The 18,053-nt window shown below is 44.5% G+C and overlaps 2 protein-coding genes and 2 long non-coding RNA genes across 5 annotated transcripts in view; 3 read left to right on the forward strand and 1 right to left on the reverse strand.

Moving 5' to 3' along the window:
• On the forward strand, positions 1-6,722 carry LOC141578195 (uncharacterized). The gene is made up of 4 exons (XR_012508307.1): positions 1-219; positions 3,540-3,637; positions 5,986-6,174; positions 6,598-6,722. It is a non-coding gene; the product is annotated as an uncharacterized LOC141578195 (long non-coding RNA).
• The window catches only part of OGDH (oxoglutarate dehydrogenase), a 349,298-nt gene that overhangs the window by 201,394 nt on the left and 129,851 nt on the right, over positions 1-18,053 (forward strand). The gene's annotated exons all lie outside the window — the stretch shown is intronic.
• NPC1L1 (NPC1 like intracellular cholesterol transporter 1) overlaps positions 2,667-18,053 on the reverse strand; it is a 25,935-nt gene continuing 10,548 nt past the window's right edge. For both annotated transcript variants that reach the window (XM_074367724.1, XM_010969744.3), the window contains exons 10-19: positions 17,873-17,962; positions 9,054-9,244; positions 8,735-8,859; positions 8,037-8,163; positions 7,836-7,891; positions 6,977-7,127; positions 6,550-6,781; positions 6,279-6,392; positions 6,039-6,201; positions 2,667-4,831 (exon numbers count right to left, since the gene is read on the reverse strand). In XM_074367724.1, coding sequence (XP_074223825.1) covers positions 4,632-4,831; positions 6,039-6,201; positions 6,279-6,392; positions 6,550-6,781; positions 6,977-7,127; positions 7,836-7,891; positions 8,037-8,163; positions 8,735-8,859; positions 9,054-9,244; positions 17,873-17,962 — 1,449 coding nt within the window. In that variant the 3' untranslated portion in view covers positions 2,667-4,631. The remainder of the gene's footprint in view (positions 4,832-6,038; positions 6,202-6,278; positions 6,393-6,549; positions 6,782-6,976; positions 7,128-7,835; positions 7,892-8,036; positions 8,164-8,734; positions 8,860-9,053; positions 9,245-17,872; positions 17,963-18,053) is intronic.
• On the forward strand, positions 6,791-17,660 carry LOC141578196 (uncharacterized). Its single transcript, XR_012508308.1, has 3 exons — positions 6,791-7,107; positions 8,702-8,852; positions 17,524-17,660. It is a non-coding gene; the product is annotated as an uncharacterized LOC141578196 (long non-coding RNA).

The raw sequence follows: 18,053 nt of genomic DNA on the forward strand, positions 1-18,053 counted from the left end.
GCAGCATCACGTGATCCTCGGTGCTGTCACGTGATCGATATGCGGTGTTCCCGAATGGGTGTCCAGAGCCTCAGGTTACTGGCGGGACAGCGAGAGCCTTTTGCTAGTGCGTCAGCAGAGGAAAATGCGAGCATGCGGGTCGTTTGTGTCCTGTTAGTAACGGAGCCGTGAGTGAAATGCAAAGACACGTGCATAAATAAAAGAAGAAAACAATGTCAAGTGAGTGCATGCGGGAATATTAAATGGAAAGAGCTAGGTGCAGAATAGAGAACTTGGTATCCTAGCCTGTGAAATATACGTGTGTGTGTAGTATATACATATGTATGCATTTAATATATATATATACACACATACACACACACACACACATATATATACACACACACATACACACAGCATGTATAAGTGTCCCAAGTGTCTGTTAAAGTATAATCTTACAGAAGCTGAAAACATAACACTCATACAAATATATAATGAACACAAGTCAAAGATTTATACAATTTAATTAACAAAGTAACCAGTGATGAAGCTACTTCGGAGAAGCTTTTGGAGGAAGTGGGTATTTATAAACATTCTGAGAGAACAGAGTAAGATTGCTAGGCTGTATATAAAGCTGGCTGGTGTCCTACAAAATGATGTAGATTATCTTTTCTAGTGGTTAGAAATATGTGCATCTCTACTGGCCTAATAGCTACAAGTTAACATATAACTTCATAGTATGTGGGCTGTAGTGAATTGTAAATAAAGTCAAACTCAGATAATCTAATTTCCTTAGAGCAGTGGTTCTGAAACTTTTTGAACTTAAGACCTGTTTACATCCTTAAAATTTGTTGAAGACTCCAGAGTCTTCAATACTTTATGTGGATTTTATTTATCAATAGTTACCATATTAGAAATTAAAACAGAATTTTTAAAATATTTACTTATGCATTTTAATAACCATGAAAACACATTACATGTTAACATATTTTTATGAATAGTGTTCTTCAAAGCAATAAAAGTTCATGAGAAGTATAGCATCCTTTTAAATTTTTGCAAATCTCTACTGTGTAGTTTAATTGAAGACAGCAAGATTCTCACATCTGCTGCATTCACTGCATTGCAATATGTTCTTTTTAAAAATATTTTACTTATTCATTATTTTATTTTGGTAGGGTGGGGGAAGTAATTAGGTTTATTTATTTTTAGAGAAGGTACTAGGGATTGAACCCAGGGCCTGTGCATGCTAAGCTTGCACTCTACCACTTGAGCTATACCCTCCCCAACAATATATTCTTTTGATTGAAGTATATGAAGAAACTCAGTCTCACACAAATAGTAGTTTAATTGTCTTTTCAAATAAATGTGAATATTACTTGAAGCTATACCAAAATTCGGCAGGTTGTAGTTTCTCAAAGGTTAGTTGCAATATGTAATCTGGAACCATACTAATGAACATTTCCTACTTTGTCATATTAATAGCCATTGGTCTGTACTATACTTTGAATAGATCTTTGTTGGTTCACAAACTAGCCCCCATGCACACAGGGCAAGGAAAGTCCGAAGAAAGAGACAGACCACTTTATATTGGTAGGTAGCAGGGTTGCTGCTACGTAAGTAAGCAAGGGAAGTTACATAAGAGGTTGTCCCGGGCAGCCACAGACCAGTAGATCTCCTTGCTCACCTGCCAGAATCTTAGAAGTTTATATAGAACCTCAAACTGGGTTCAGTCATGTGCAACAGCAGATGATCTCAACAACACCTTATTCTCTCAAGGCTGTATCCCTAAAAACAGCTCCCACTGTAGGAATTTAGGCAGAGCTTACATTCCATGGACAGAGGAAGTGGTGACAAGTCTCCCATTGCCTGAGTCCAGCTCATGACCCAGGGTCATGCTCTCTTGCCTCCCCCAAAAATCTTTAACATGCGTGATATTGTAACACCAGAATAGAATGAAGAATGTGGCACAAGAATCTAACTGTATTACAAATGTACAAAACAGACTCTGAAAGGGATGGTAGAAAAAAATGCTGACCTAAGTAATTTGGAAATGAATGGCATTGGAAAGACTAAAGGCAAAAGGAACTGCACATAGACATTAAATTCTAAAGTTGTTTTTCACAGTGGTATGGGTTATTATTTCTGAGAATACTACATATGTATAGTGGAAAGGAATAATTAAGTAAACAGTGAGGGTGGTAGAGCCAGGCTTCTCATTGTTGGCCTGGGAGGTTACCAATAAGCAAGAGAGGAGTCTAGAATGACTTGTATGGTTATGGGTTAGAGCTGGAGGTATCAGCATAAACTCTTGTTTAGTTTAATATAGATACAGATGGCTACATATAGAAATATTTATACAAATGTGTATATACATGGATCCGTATACACACCTATATACATGCATATATTTCCTTACTCTCTCAGCTGAGAGGGCCTAGAAGCAACAATGCTCCAGCAGCAACACACACATTGAGCACCCAGATCCTGCTTTCTCATCCTACCTAGAATAAAAGGGCTAGAAGTCCTTGGAGAAATGGCTGACTCTAGGACCGGGGCAGAAATATACAAGTTGAGCCTGGGCCATCTTGGGGTGCCAGCAAGAAGGAAGTGCTCAAAAACAGAAAAACCCCACAATGATGGGAGTACGACAAAAAGACATAGGAGCCAATTGAAAGAGCTCCCAGTGGCCAAAATGGAACAATTTAATCCACAAAATAAAGTAGTGTTATATTAGAACCCAAATTACAAAATGAATATTCATGAGTTGATACTGATAAATATATACATACACATAATAACAAATAAATAAATAAATGGAGGGGAATAGACAATTTTCCTGTTCAGAATTCCAAATAACATAAGTATACACTCCACCCTCCAGGAAGTAGAGCATAACTCCGCACTGCCTAAGTGTGAGCCGTGCCTAGCAACCTCCCTCCAAAGAGCACAGCATGGAAACAGGTCAAGGTAACTGTACAGAGGAGACGCCGGACAGACACAACCTCAGCCAGGTGATCAGGGTCAACCTCACAGCGATGAGTCACGGCGATAGCACACACCCGTGACACGATGTGCTGAGAACGGTACTCCACCTCTGGTCGCCTTCCCCAAAACCTATCGCCCTAGTCTAACCAGAAGAAAAACGCCAGACAAACCCCATTGGAAGGACAGTCTGCAAAATGCCTGACCAGTCCTCAAAACTAGCCAGGTCATCAAAAACAAGGCAAAGAAAAGTCTGACAAACTGTCACAGCCCAGAGCAGCCTAAGTAGACATAACGATTGAATGCTGTGTCCTGGATGGGATCCCGACACAGATAAAGGATGGACACTAGATAAAAACTAAGGAGATCTAAACTAAGTATGGACTCAAATTAGTCCTAATTATCACTACTGGTTCATTAATTATACCTTGACGAACATATCATACGAATGTAATATGTTAGTAGGGTGAACTGGCTGTGGGGCATATAGAAACTCTCTGTACTGTCTTTGTAATTTTTCTGTAAAACTAGTCTAAAATCAAAACATTTTCTTTTTTTTTAAATATATTTTTAAAAAGGGATAATCATTCATCATCGTACCTGCTCCCACCAAAAGGAAGCGGAAGCATGGAGTTGGGACTGGCAAAGGGAGAGAGGCAGCCCTCATCCGCTGCTGGTGAGAGCGTGAACAGGGCAGCCGCTCTGGGAGGCGTGTGTCTGTGTCGGTTCAGAGCTCCAGCAACGGTAACTCTCCCACACATAGACAGGAGGCGGGCAAACACACGCTCATGGTTCCATACCTGAAATCCCATAGGTGGGCTGACTTTCAGAATTTAGAACATTTTGAAGAAAGGCTATTTAATGCTTACACTATTAGATATTAGACCCCTCCTCAGGATCTGGAGCAGTAACACAGCATCAGACTCATTTAATGCACTAAAATATATGACCATTCACACACTGAGTATAAATATTCTATTTATAAAGAGTATAAATAGGCACATCTTGTCTAATCAGTTTTTGCCACCAAATGTGTTTGTCCCAAACTTACAAAGGGAAAAAAAAAAGACAAACACACTGGGTTTTTAGAGCTTTGGGGATTCTGAATTCCACACAAGTGACTGTGGACCTATGGCAGAAAAATAGTTGGGGACAATCTGATTGCCTACTAGCAGGGGAAGGGATAAAAACCCCATGTTCATTGACACAATGGAATGCTGTGTGGCAGTTCAAATGATTGGACTAGATTTCCATGTATCAACATGAATAAATCTAAAAAATGTATGTTGCATGAAAAAAAAACCCTCATTGCAAAAGGATTGGTCAAGTATGATATCAATTAAGAAAAATTTTTCAATGTGAAATAATATTATATATTGTTTACATATACAGAACTAAAGTTTCAAAACTTGCTTAAGGAGGACATATGTCAAATTCAAGAGACAGACCAGGAACAGATCACACCCATGCCATCGTGTGCCACCTCCATCACAGCCATGTGTCTTATGGGTGAGAACTGGTGGCCAGAGGGTATCCTATCATGGGCACTCCTGTGAGGACAGCCTCTCTCAGGCCCTGAGGGGGCGGATGTGGCAAGGGAGCCCCCACGGGAGAACCCTCATGGCTTCTCAGGTCAGGACCAGTGAGCTTGGACAGGAGCTCAGGCTCCATCAGAGCTTCTGCCTGTTGTGTGGCCAAGAGCTCTCGAGGCCTTCCGCACTCCTGTCAGGATGTTCAAAGCCATAGTTGACATAGACGCCGCCGCCAGTGCTTATCGTGTCAGGGTGCTTTGAGCAGGGGGCCTCCTTGACCGTGATCACCTCCTCCTCCCGCTTCTGCTCCAGCACCAGAGCTGGGTTGACATCAGGCCCTGGAGAGGGACAGATACAGAGGACCACAGTCAGGGAGGCGGCATGCTGGGTGCGGGGCACAGGTGTTTGTTGCAACTGAAAAAGGCAGTTCAGGAGAGGGAGCCAAATCTTAAGCCCCTCACCTCCTCACCCCAGCCCTGGATCCATCCTACCCCCAAAAGCCAGTAGCCATTTCAGCCACCATCCACATCTAACCCCTGGCAGGAGTCTCAGTTTCCTCATCTGTAAAATGAGAATGAAAACATCACCTACCTCCAGGGCTGATAGGAGGATTACTGCACATATATTGAGCACAAACACACCCTTCTATAAATGTTTTCTCTAAGACTACCATTATGCTTGTTCTGGGTGTCGGGGAGAAATGCAAAAACTGCTCTCAGCTTGCCCACCCTGAGGGCCAGAGGACACTTCACCCTGGGCGCCCAGTCTAAATTTCTGTGAGGGTAGGAGGTGTGTAAATGACTGTGCTCAATAATGAGGAAGCAGAAATGTACATGTTGCTGGTAAAGGTTTAAATAGTAAAACTTTCCGGAGGGGGTAAACACTTGGCATAAACAATCAACATTCATGGACTGGACTTGCTTTGGGAAATATTGGGGGATGAGGTCAAAGACTCAGCCACAAGGAAGGTCATCACACTGGCACTGGCAGTAACAGTGGAAAGTCAGAAATAATCTAATGTCCAGAAGCTGGGAGCTGTTTAAAGGGATCATGGCTGACCCATAGGAGACGATATATTTTCCAACTACAACTTGTTACCCATTAATGAGTCAAGAAATCAGTTTCGTAGATAACACTGACATTTAAAAAAAAATCAACGATAGAACTGAAAGCATCAGAGGCTTCTCAGGCAGTGTTGTTTTGTGAAAGGCTTCTTCTGCTCTGCATGTCCATGTCTGTGCCTGTACACGTCACCTCTCAGTGTGGAATGTATTTCTGGCTGAAGGTCATGATTAAAAGTTCAAGAGCATGCAATGGAGAGCCATATGGCCACTGAAAGTGTCTGAAACACACATCTGACAAAGAAAGATGTTTCACATGTTAAGCGAAAAAACTGCAGCTTCCAAACCAGGAAGAAACGTGTGCTCACAATGTGGGCAGTGGCTGTCCCAGGTGAGCGGGGCTGTGAGGGTTTCTTGCATTCTGCCTGCAGCTTGGAGTCCTGCAGGAGGGGCCTGGCGGTGTCAGAGGGGCCTGGGCACTCACCCAGGAAGCTGAGGATGACCGGCAGGAAGACCAATCCGTGCAGCATGCCCAGCAAAGTGATGAGGAGGTTGAGACGGAAGAAGAAGATCTGGATGAGCTGCGCCTTGGCCAAGCCCAGGATGAGGATGCCGGGCAGGTTGGTCATGGCCACTCCTGCGAACACCTAGGGGTCACAGGAGGGCGTCAGGCCGGGCACAGGGCAGCCTGACGAGGGCTACATGAGGCAGCCCATCCACTCACCGCACTGCCCATGGAGATGGTGGCCTCCTTGGCCCTCTCCAGCCGGGTGGGCTTGGTGCTGATGGCAAAGGTGCGGGTGATGTGGGACACAAACTCCACAGAGATGCCCACCGCCTGTGGGGAGAGAGGGCACTTCAGCCACAAAAGGGCTGGGGCAGGGGTCTCCGCCCAGGGCAGAAGGCAGCACCTAGACTCTAGAGAGAACTGAGAGGGGTCCTGAGGCCGGCACCCCTCCTGCCCCGGAGTCCCCACCCTGCGACCAGCGGGTTACCGTGACCAGGTTGATGAGGGACACGGCATTGTAGCTGATGTCCCACAGGGCCATGAAGCCCACGGTGTCCACCAGGATCATGATGATGGAGAACAGGTTGATGAGGCCGGAGCGGACGTCCATGCCCAGCAGGAGGCAGCAGACGACGAAGGTGGGCACCAGGCAGAGGCTGAGCATGAAGAGCCCCTCGGGGATCACAGTCAGGTACTGCTCGTAGAACACGTTGGTGATCCTGCCAGGGGAGCAGAGCACAGTCACTGCTCTGCGACCCCCCACGCCCACTTCGGGGTGAGACCTCAGCTCAGGGAGGGCATGGGGGCGCCCTGGCCCAGGGGCAGCAGGTGCCTGCCTGCTGGAGTCCATCCCCAGCCTACCACCAGCCCAGCGCCCTCATCCGGGCCCACCTCCCCGCTGCCCAGAGCCTCACGTGTAGGGGAAGACCTCGAAGTCCGGATCCGTGCCTGGCACCTTCCGCAAATCAGCAGTGATGTTGGCCGCCAGCGCCCGAGCTGCCCGCAGCGCCTCCGTGAAGTCCTGCGAGTTCTTCAGCGGCTTCTGGTAGGCCATGAACCGCGAGGCTGCCAAGGTCAGAGCCCGTGCCAGGCACTCTCAGAACCCCCGACAGAGGCGCCTGGCCGGGTTTAGGGCTCTGCCGCCACCATTGGGGAATTTTAATACATTTTGAGCCAGCAGCCATGCATTTTGGTTTTGCCCCAGCCCTGCAAACTCTGCAGCTGGTCCCAACGCTGTGTCCCGGCCCTGCCCTCCCGATGAACCCAAATGCTGCTCTGTATGGTCTCAAAATATGCATTGATTTCTTAAAAGTAATTTACTTTCCCAATGTACATACTCCTGGAGGACAGGACCAGAAAGGGAGACAGAAAAACAGAAACAGTTGCCTTAACAGAGCTGTGCTTTGGGGCAACCACTGCGTAACTAAGTTTAATAGTCATTCATTTAACCAACTGTCCACTGCTCACATCTGGGTGTCACTTGTGCTGGAGAGGAAAGGACATGGATGGCTCCCAGATTCCATGAATGTGGTGCTGACCATGGATTTGGGGGTGGGGAGAAGGAGGCAGGGCAGACACGGTGTGAAGTCTGAGGATGTGGTGCTGGGTAGCGTGACCCCTGAGGACAGGGCCAAGGCAGTTAGGAACCCCCCACCCCCACCCCATGAAGGAGGAAGGAGAGAAGATTTGAGGTTGAGAAGCTGTTCCCTGGGACTCATGGGGCCTCCAGGGCAGCTGACTCTGGTCTTCCCCTCCAGTCAAGGCCATGCTTACCTAAAACCTCGCCATCTGAACTCAGATTCACGGAGGTGCTGTATGCTGCCAGGCCTCTGCAGGGAGGAACCCAGAGCAGGCTTAGCCAAGGATCGGGACCCCTCCGTCTACCTGGCCCGTGGCCACCTCCAGGGGCCCCCACACTGCCTCCTGCCCCTCTACACGGCCATCCTCCCCAGTGGACCCCCCATCCTGGCCTACCCTTTGGGACATTTGATGTTGGGCGGGTCGTCCAGGAACCAGGGAAGATATTTGTGGAACTGCTCCACTGATGGCCGGACAGGCCCTGATGTGAGGCTCACGCAGGACTTCAAGCAGGCCAGGGAGCCTGCAAACAGAGCGGGGGCTCCAGCCAGCGGCACCCCCAGGGCCAGGCAGCCGCTGCTCCGCCCTCTTCTGCTCCTTTCCCATCCCGATGCCCTGGCACGCTCACTGCTGTAACAGGTGTGTGTGCTCTAGAGGGATTTGCATTTGTGTCTAACTATGGGAGGAGTTCCCCTCGCAGTTATGGAAACCTCTGGACCTACAGGCATGCAAGAAAGGGAAGTTTGGGGCAGAGAAACAGCCCCCTGTGAGGCCTCCCTTCTCCACCTACAAACACAGCTGCTGAAGGGCAGGGCCGTGTGCCAACCCCAGCTGTCACTCAGGCTCCCGCAGCATGTGAGCACCAGCATGCCCCGTGAGCATGGGCACAAGTCAGGAGGGGCGTGAGTGTGTGATTGCCCAGCAGGCCAGCTGGGCGTCCACACATATGTGCAGTCCCCTACACGTGTGCTCCAAGACTGGTCCCCACCCCGACTGACCCTGCAGGAGGGCGAGAGGGGCTAAGAGATCCTCTGCCAGTCCTCTCCTTTCTCTCGCCTCAGTTTCCCCTGAGCCCGCAGAGGCCACACACTCACTGACGGTCGAGGGGCAGAACTCATCCTTATTGGGACCAAAGAGATAAAGGCGACAGCAGGTGGTCGAAGACAGCCAGTCAATGAAGTCATCCAGCCAGGAGGAGGCAGGGATGGCCAGGTAAGACCTGGGGGGCCGGGGAGAGGATGTCAGGGAACAGGATCAGACAGGCAGGCAGTAGCAGAGCCTTCTTATGGTCCAGCCCCCACTCTGGGTCTCTCCAGGCACAAGGCAGCAGGTGGGCAGCAGGGCAGGGGCAGGGAGGCAGGAAGCGGGGACTGGAGGGGAGTGGGGAGCAGATGGGTGGGCTGGGGCACTCACTCGTCAGGGAACTCAGTGGCGTACTGGATCTTCTGGGTTAAGGAGAAGTTGTTGCAGCCTGCGCTGGAGCAGATGGCGTCCATACCTTCCACACTGGAGAAGTTGTAGCCCCCAGTGGTGATAAAGTAGACCGGGGCCCCCACCTCAAAGTAACGGTTCAGAAACAGGAAATAGTCCAGCAGGTACGAGTCCTGGAATGGAGGACAGTCAGTGAGGCCAGAGCCAGACGCACCCCAAGGGCCTCGCTCCAGCTTGTGCTCGAGAGATACACACATGGAGGTACAGAGGGACAGGCTCACAGAGTTACACGTACAGTTCCATTACACACACCTATGGCTGGAGGCGTACCCTCCAGAGGTACACTCTCCAAGGTACACGCATCAAGGTGTAATCACAGGTGCATGTGCAGAACACACTCATGGAGGGACAAGCACAGAGCATCACATGCCACCTACCTGAATACACTCGCACACACTCACACACACAAATACAGAGACATGTACACACACATAATTTTACCCCTCCCTATCATCCCCAGTTTGGCACAGCCACAGTCTAACAAGCGGGACTGTGACCGGGGCCCAAATGGACGTGCACATGTGAATCTCTAAATGCACACCCTCGAAGCCACGTGCAGGGCATCTTCATGGCCTGAGCCCTTCTCCTCTAACAGAAAACCTCCAAGTGACATCAGGGAAGATGGTGGGGTAGGAAGCACCAGGATTCCATCTCCCCACCTAGAAAACAACCGCATTGGCAGAATCTGTCTGATGTAACTACTTTGGAACTTTGGGTTCTATTGAGGGTTGAAGCTTCCAGAGAAAGACTTGGATGGGAAACTGTGGTTAATTCAGATCAATTTCAGCTCTTAGCCTGGCAAGGGCTATCCATATCTTATTCTCCCAGCCCTGTGGCAGGCAGCCACATATGACTCCCAGGAACAGCTTATACACAGCTTGCAGGGCCCAGGGTAGGACCCCATCCCTTAAATTCAGGTATTTGTGTTCTGATTAGTCATTGCTGCGTCTCATATCTGTAGTGCAGACACAGCGTCAGATGTCCTTGTAAACTTCACCACCTCAAGCTTAAGCAATTTCCAACATATCTAAAGGGCAAGTGCCTGATTTATGGTTTTTCTCCTTCGTATTTCCCTGTTTCTCCTTTTGAGAGCCAGACATTTAAGAAATGGGACATTCAAATGCAACCACAAATACAGGGGAATTTAGTCAGTTACCACACACGCCCAGAGAAAGATGCAGGCTCAGAAAAGATCTGTGAGGCTTTAACTTTACACCTCAGGCTGAACCCCAGAACAGAGACACCATCAACAATCAAATTCTCTAACAAAAAATAAATAAATAGGGAAACCCTGGGGAAGGGAGAGAATCTGATCTCTGGAGTTACTGTGGACTCAAATGTCCATTTTTCAACAACAACAACAATGAAAATCACAAAATATACAATGAATCAGAAGGATACAGCCCATACCTGGCAACAAAAATGAATCAACAGACACTGTCCCTGAGGAAGACCAGACAATGGATGTATTAGACAAAAGCTTTAAAACAACTGACTTAGAGATGCTCAAATAACTAAAATAAGATGGGGACAAAGTCGAGAACACAATGTATGAACATGATGGAATGATCAGTAAAGTGAAAACATAAAACAGAACCAAAAAGAAATTCTGGCTTTCCAGGAAAGACCACTGCCCTAGGTTTGCAGTGCTTGGTGAGTGTTCCTAACCACCTGCTTCGTCAGCTCTAAATCTGGTACTCCGTGTCCACCAACCAGCCTTTTCCCTGGGACTCATACTATTTAGAATGAGTGCTCATTCGAGATTCCAAATAACTTGATTTGGGGAGAGAAGAGAAGCCTATCCTAACTTTTCAGTTAACACATATTCAGTTAACCAAAGAAAGGACCTCCAAAGCATTAAGTATTTGGCAGGGAGATTTGGTAAAGTGAGTAATACACTAGTCTTGGAAGATAAGCCTGGACAGTTTGAAAATGGGCACAGAGTTTAACCGTAGAACTGCACCTTAAAAACCAGCAGAGTAATAGAATAGCCTGCTGCCCAGGGGAGAGCTGAAATTTTTAAGGAATTCCAGAAGACACTTGAATGAGGGCAGGTCTATATGGTTTCTTGACCTGGGAGGTCCAGAAACCCTCCAGGTTTCCTATAAATTGGAAACTTGTCATAATAACACTAAGATATTACTTGGCCTTTTTTTTTTTTTTTACCATTCTGAAGTAAACTGGATTTTCTAACAATGAGTGGAAAACAGATGCCCAAGAGAACCCAGTTGTCTTATTAAAGAAAATCTATGTCAGTCTCTAATGTATTCATGAATTATGATAAAGATGATTATATACAAAATTCTAGGGCTGAAAAGTACAATAACTAAATAAATAATTCACTATAGGGATTCAAAAGGATATTAGCATGGTCAGAAGAAGAACTTCCAAACATGAAGACAGGACAGTTGAAATTGTTAAGTGAAGAACAGAAAGAAAAAAGAATAAAGAAGAATGCATAAGGGACCTGTGGGACATCATCAAACAAAAAACATACACATCACGGGAATCCCAGAAAGGGAAGAGAGAGAAAGAAAGAGGAAGAGAGATTATTTGAAGAAATAATGGCCAAAATTTTATAAATTTGACAGGTGTGAATATAAACATCCAGGAAGCTTAACAAACTTCGAGTAGGATAAACTCAAAAGAGACCCACACCAAGGCACATTACAATTCAACTGTTGAAAGTCAAAGACAAAGCGAGAATTTTGAGAGCAATAAGAGAGAAGCGACATCACATACAAAGGATCCCCAGTAAGATTATAAGCATAGTTCTTAAGAGAAATCTTGGAGGCCAGAAGGCAATGGGTTTGTCTATTCAAAGTGCTGAAGAGGAAAAAGCTGTCAGCCAAGAATCCTATTTCTGACAAAAATGTCCTTCCAAAATGAGGAAGAAATTAAGGCACTCCCTGATAAACAAGTGCAGAAGGAGTTTGTGGCCACAAGACCGGTCCTGCAAGAAATGCTAAAGGAAGTCCTTCAAGTTGAAATGATACGATAATAGGATATAACTCAAGGCCATATAGAGAAATAATGATCACTGGTAAAGGTAAATATGCAGAAAATTATAAAAGCTAGTTCTGTTATAACTTTGGTTTGTAACTCCATTTTCTATTTCTACATAACTTAAGATATTACTACATAAAAAAGTTTTCAGTCTATGTTTTTGGATATGCAACGCACAAAGACGTAATTTTGTGACAGCAGTAACTGAATGGAGACGGAACAGAGCTGTACAGGAGCAGAGTTTCTAGATGCGATTCCTGTTAAGCTAGTATAAATTCAAATTAGAGTGTTATAATTTTAGGATATTTAATGTACTCTCCCTGGTAACCACAAATTAAATAGACTATACACAAAAGGAAATGATAAGGGAATTTCCATGTTTCCCTAATAAAAGTCAACTAAAGATAACAGAAGTCAAATAGAGGAAATGAGAGACAGAACAGCTATAAGGCGTATAGAAAACAAACAGCACAATGACAAAAGTGAGTCTCTCCTTATCAGTCATCACTTTAAGTGTAAATAGATTACTCTCTTCAGTAAGAAGTCAGAAATTGACAGAATAGATTTTAAAAACGTGATCTGATTATACGATGTCTGTAAGAGACTCACTAGAGATCCAGAGACACCCACAGGTTGAAAGTGAAAGTATGAAAAAAGATATTCCATGCAAATAGTAACCAAAAGAGAGGTGGCTATGCTACTATCAGGTAAAATGGACTTTAAATAAGAAGAGATTACAAAAGACAAAGAAGGACATTATGTATTAATAAAAGATTCAATATAGCAAAAGTGTATATAAAGTTACTAACCTAATAGAGGACCATCATCAAAATCCATGAAGTGAAACTTGACAGAATTGAAGACAGTTATACAATAATAGTAGGAGAGTTTAATCTCCATTCTCAGTAATGAGTTAGGACACCCAGACAGAAGGTAAGTAAGGAAATAGACGACTTGAACAACATAACAAACCAACTAGATTTAACAGACATATACAGAACACCGCCCAACAACAGCGAAATACACATTCTTCTCAAATACGCATGGAATATTCTCCAGGATAAAGCAAGTGTTTGGTCATATCTTAAGTCTCAAAATTTGAAAAGATAAACATCGTATGCTGTATATTCTCTGACCACAGCTGGGTGAAATTAGAAATCAATAAATAATAGTAAATCAAGGAGGAAAACTGAACAATTCACAAACTTGTAGAAATTATATATCTTACACAACCAGTGGATCAAAGAACAAATCACAGAGGAAACTATAAAATACTTAGAGATGACTAAAAATGGAAAACAACATACCAAAGCCGTGAAATGCCATGAAAGCAGTGCTGGAGAACATTTTAGCTATAAATGTTTACATTAAAAAGAAGAAAGATCTTAAATCATCATCCTAACTATACAACTTAAGGAACCAGGGGGAAAAAAAACAACAAACTAAACACAAAGCTAGCAGGAGGAAAGAAACAATAAAGATTGGAGCAGAAATAAATAAAATAGAGGATAGGAAAACAATATAGAAAAATCAATAAAACCAAGGGTGGGTTCTTCAAAAAGATCAACAAAATTGATAAACCTTGACTTATGTTGACTAAGAAAAAAAGAAAAGACTCAAATTACTAAATACAAATTGAAAGTAGTAATGTAACTACTGATTCTACAAAAATAAAAGGAATTATACGAAGGGACTATGAACAATCATATGCCAACAAATTGGATAACCTGGATGAAATGGACAAATTCCAAGAAACACAAAGCCCACCAAGACCAAATCAAGAAGAAATAGAAAATCTGAACAGACACAAAACAAGTCAGGAGATTGAACCTGGTTTCAAAAACCAACTCGGCAGAGAAAAGCCTTGAACCTGATGGCTTCACTGTGAATTCCACCAAACACTTTGAGAAGAACGAACAACAATATTCTTCAAACTCTTCCAAGTAACTGAAGAAGAGGAAACACTTTTAGCTCATTCTATAAGGCCAGCATTGCCCTCATACCACAGCCAGACAAAGACACTACAGGAAAAGAAAAACCACAGACAAATATCCCTTATAAATACTGATGCAACAAATCCTCAACAAAATTCTAGCAAAATGAATTCAACAATATATTAAAAGGATTATACACTATGACCAAGTGGGATTTATTTCCAGAATGCGAGAATGTTTCAACACATGAAAATCAGTCAATGTAATACACCACATTAATAGAATGGGGAGAAAATCACATGATCTTCTCAACTGATGTAGAAAAAACATTTGACAAAATCTCACATCCTTTTATAATTAAAAAAAAAAAACTCAGAAAAGCAGGAATACAGGAAAGTTCCTCGACATGATAAAAGCCATATGTGAAAATTCTACAAATAATATCATATTCAATGATGCAAGACTGAAAGCATTTCCTCTAAGATTGAGAGCAATATGAGGATGCCTGCTTTCAACACTTCTATTCAGCATAGGCTGGAAGTTGTTGCCACAGCAGTTAGACAGCAAAAAGACATTAAAGGCATCTAAACTGGAAAGGAGGAAGTCAAATGATATTGGTTCATAAAATACATGACTATGTATGTGTATGTGTGTGTGTATATATACATGTATGTGTGTATATATATATGGCTTTAAAATTCCGCAAAAAAACCTGTTAGAATTAATTTTAAAAATTCAACAAAGTTGCAGGTTACAAAATCAACACACAAAAATCAGTTGTATTTCAATACATGAGCAATGAGTAATCCAAAAAGGAAATTAAGAAAACAATTTCATTTACTATAGCATCATATAATACTTAACTTCACCAAGGAGATGAAAGACTTATACACTGAAAACTATAGAACATTGCTGAAACAAATGAAAGAAAACATAAATAAATGGAAAGATCCAGGGTTCATGAGTCGGAAGACAATATTGTCAAGATGTCAATGATGCCCAAAGCAATCTGTAGATTCAGTAAAATCCCTTGCGAAATCCCAGTGATGTTTTTTGCATAAATAGAAAAATCTGTGGGGGAGGGTGTAGCTCAAGTGGTAGAGTGCATTCCTCGCATACATGAGGTCCTGGGTTCAATCCCCAGTACCTCCATCAAAAATAAACAAATAAATAAGTAAACTTAAATTACTTCCCCCTGGAAAAATAATAATATTGACAATAAATAAATAAATAAAATGGTTCAGAAAAGCAAAAAATTAAAATTAAAATTAAAAAAAAATCCATCCCAAAATTCATATTGAAGTCTCAAAGGGACCCTAAAGAACTCAACAATCTTGGCAAAGAAGAGCAAAGGTGAAGGGCTCACACTTCCTAATTTCAAAATTTACCATGAAGATACAGTAATCAAAGCAGTGTGGTACTGGCATAAAGACAGACACATAGACCAATGGAATAGAATAGACAGCCCAGAAATAGACCCTCACACATATGGTCAAATAATTTTTGACAAGGAAGGCGAGACCATGCCCACCAACAAATGGTGCTAGGAAAACTGAATGTCTACATGAAAAAGGATAGAGTTGGGTCCTCAAAAATATACATAATTATATATAAAAATTAACCCCAAAATGGATCCCAAACCTAAACTTAAGAGTTAAAACTATAAAATTCTTGAAAGAAAACATGGGGAAAAAACCTTCAAGACATTGGATTTGACAATAATTTATTCTTGAATATGACACCAAGGCACAGTCAACATAAAGAAAAACAGACAGATTAGACTTCGTGAAAATTAAAAACTTTTGTGCACCAAAGGACACTGCCAATAGAGTGAAAAAGCAACCAACAAATGAAGAAAATATTCACGTCACATATCTGATAAGGAATTAATATCCAGAATAGCTAGAGAACTCTTAAAACTCAACAACCACAAAATTCAGCCTGATTCAGAAATGGGCAAAAGACTTGAATCAAGACATTTCTCCAAAGGAGATATACAAGTGGCCAATAAATACATGAAAGGATTCTTAGCATCACTAATCATTAGGGAAATGCAAATCAAAACCACAATGAGATACCACCTCACAGTCATTAGGATGGCTATTACCAAGAAAGAAAGAAAGAAACAAACAGAAAACAACAAGTGTTGGTGAAGATGTGGAGAAACTGGAACCCTTATTTATTGTTGATAGAAATGTAAAATGGTACAGCTACTATGGAAAACAGTATGGAGGTTACTCAAAAAATTTAAAGTATGTAAATCAACTATACTTCAATAAAAAATAAAATAAAAGCAAAAGCAAAAGAAATTAAAAATAAAATTGCCATATGATTTAGCATTACAATCTGGCTGAAACTCGCGGACATAATGCTAAGTGAAATAAGCTCATCACAAAAGGACAAATAACAGCCAATTCCACTTACACAAGGTGCCTAGAAGAGTCAAATTCAGAGACAAAGTAGAATGGTGGGTGCAGGGGCTGGGGGAGGAGGAATGAGGAGTTAGCGTTTCACAGGGACAGAGCCTCAGTTTTGCAAGAGGATAGAGCTATGGAGATGGTGACGGTTGCACCACAAGGTAAATATATTTAATGCCACTTAAAAATGGTTAAAATGGCAAATTTTATATTATGTGTATTTTACCTAAAAAAAACCAAATTTTATAAAGTTGGAAGAAACAAATAAATTTCAAGAAAAAAATAAACAGAGGGCCTAAACTGGGTCTCAGCCTGGTCTTGCAGCCCGTTACCACCTTCTTTCTTGCTCACTGGCTTGGCCCACCAGACCCCTGATACCCATTCTGGGGGCACTAGGGACCCCTTTCTCCAGAGCTCTGTGAGCAGCCCCCAGGGCCACTATGGGTGGCCCTTGCTGACTTTGCCACCTCATCTTGCTCCCTTTGGTGGCTCAAAGGTGCTGTCCTGGCTGTCTGCTCTCCTCCCTCCTCATCTTGCTTCCAAGATCAGCCCCACCTGCAGATCGCTACGCAGACTACTCGTTCCAGGGCTCCTGCCAACCTCCAGACTCCTGTCACTACCCCTAGAGTGGTCCTAGATGTCCAAACTCCCATGATGCTCTCTTTTCCCAGGAGGCCCATCCAGAGCCATGGGTTCCTGGCCTCGCGTGGTTGTGAGGCCAGGGAACACGACCTGTCAACCCCACAAGCTTGCTGGCCCCGATCTGGCAGTCCCCACCCCCCACTCCTGGCTTCCAGCTCTTGGGTTCAACCCCCACTCCTCCTAACACCTGCAGTCATTCCCACACCCAGGAAATGCACGTTGGCGCGCCCCAGCCTCCCACCGGACAGAGCTGTCACCCTCGCTGCTTTCCTCCACAAATCCTACTCGTGCTCAGATGCCCCTGAACCTCCCCTCTTCCCAGGACTCTCTCAGACCCCTTGAGCCACAGAGGTCTCTCCTTCCCCAGAGCCCCCGACCCTCACTGTCTTTCAGAGGACAGTGCAGTGACGTGGGCAGCTGTGGAGCCTGGGACTGAGGATGTGGAGTGCCCAGCAGAAGGCAGGCCCTCGGCGATCCTGCCCGGATGATCATCTCCCGCGGCCAGCCCCTTGGATGCCTGGTGGTCTCCCTCATGCAGCCTGGGGCGGTGGGGAGGGGGTGCTGCACGGAGCTCCTGACCCTTCCGTGATGCGGCTTTTCCTCCCAGCTCCACGCAGTGAGCGGTCCCCCACCAAGCCCCTGGTCCATGCCACCCCACCTGCTGTATGCTGCTGGCCTTCCCCACACCCCAGGGGACAGAGGGCAGGGAAAGGAGGGCACACACTGGACCCCCCCAGCTCACCTTGGGCAGGGCCAGCTCCTGGTCCAATCCCACGCTGATGTTGCACATTAAATAGAGACTTGCTCCAAACAGGGCCAGGAAGAGCAGCACCTGGGGAGGGCACCACCGTGTGAGTCTCCATGCACAACCTCGCCCCACCATCTCCCGGTCTGGATCTGGCTGCGGTCCATGGGACACATTC

The sequence above is a fragment of the Camelus bactrianus genome, chromosome 7 (assembly GCF_048773025.1).
Source record: "Camelus bactrianus isolate YW-2024 breed Bactrian camel chromosome 7, ASM4877302v1, whole genome shotgun sequence".
NCBI classification, from domain to species: Eukaryota; Metazoa; Chordata; class Mammalia; order Artiodactyla; family Camelidae; genus Camelus; species Camelus bactrianus.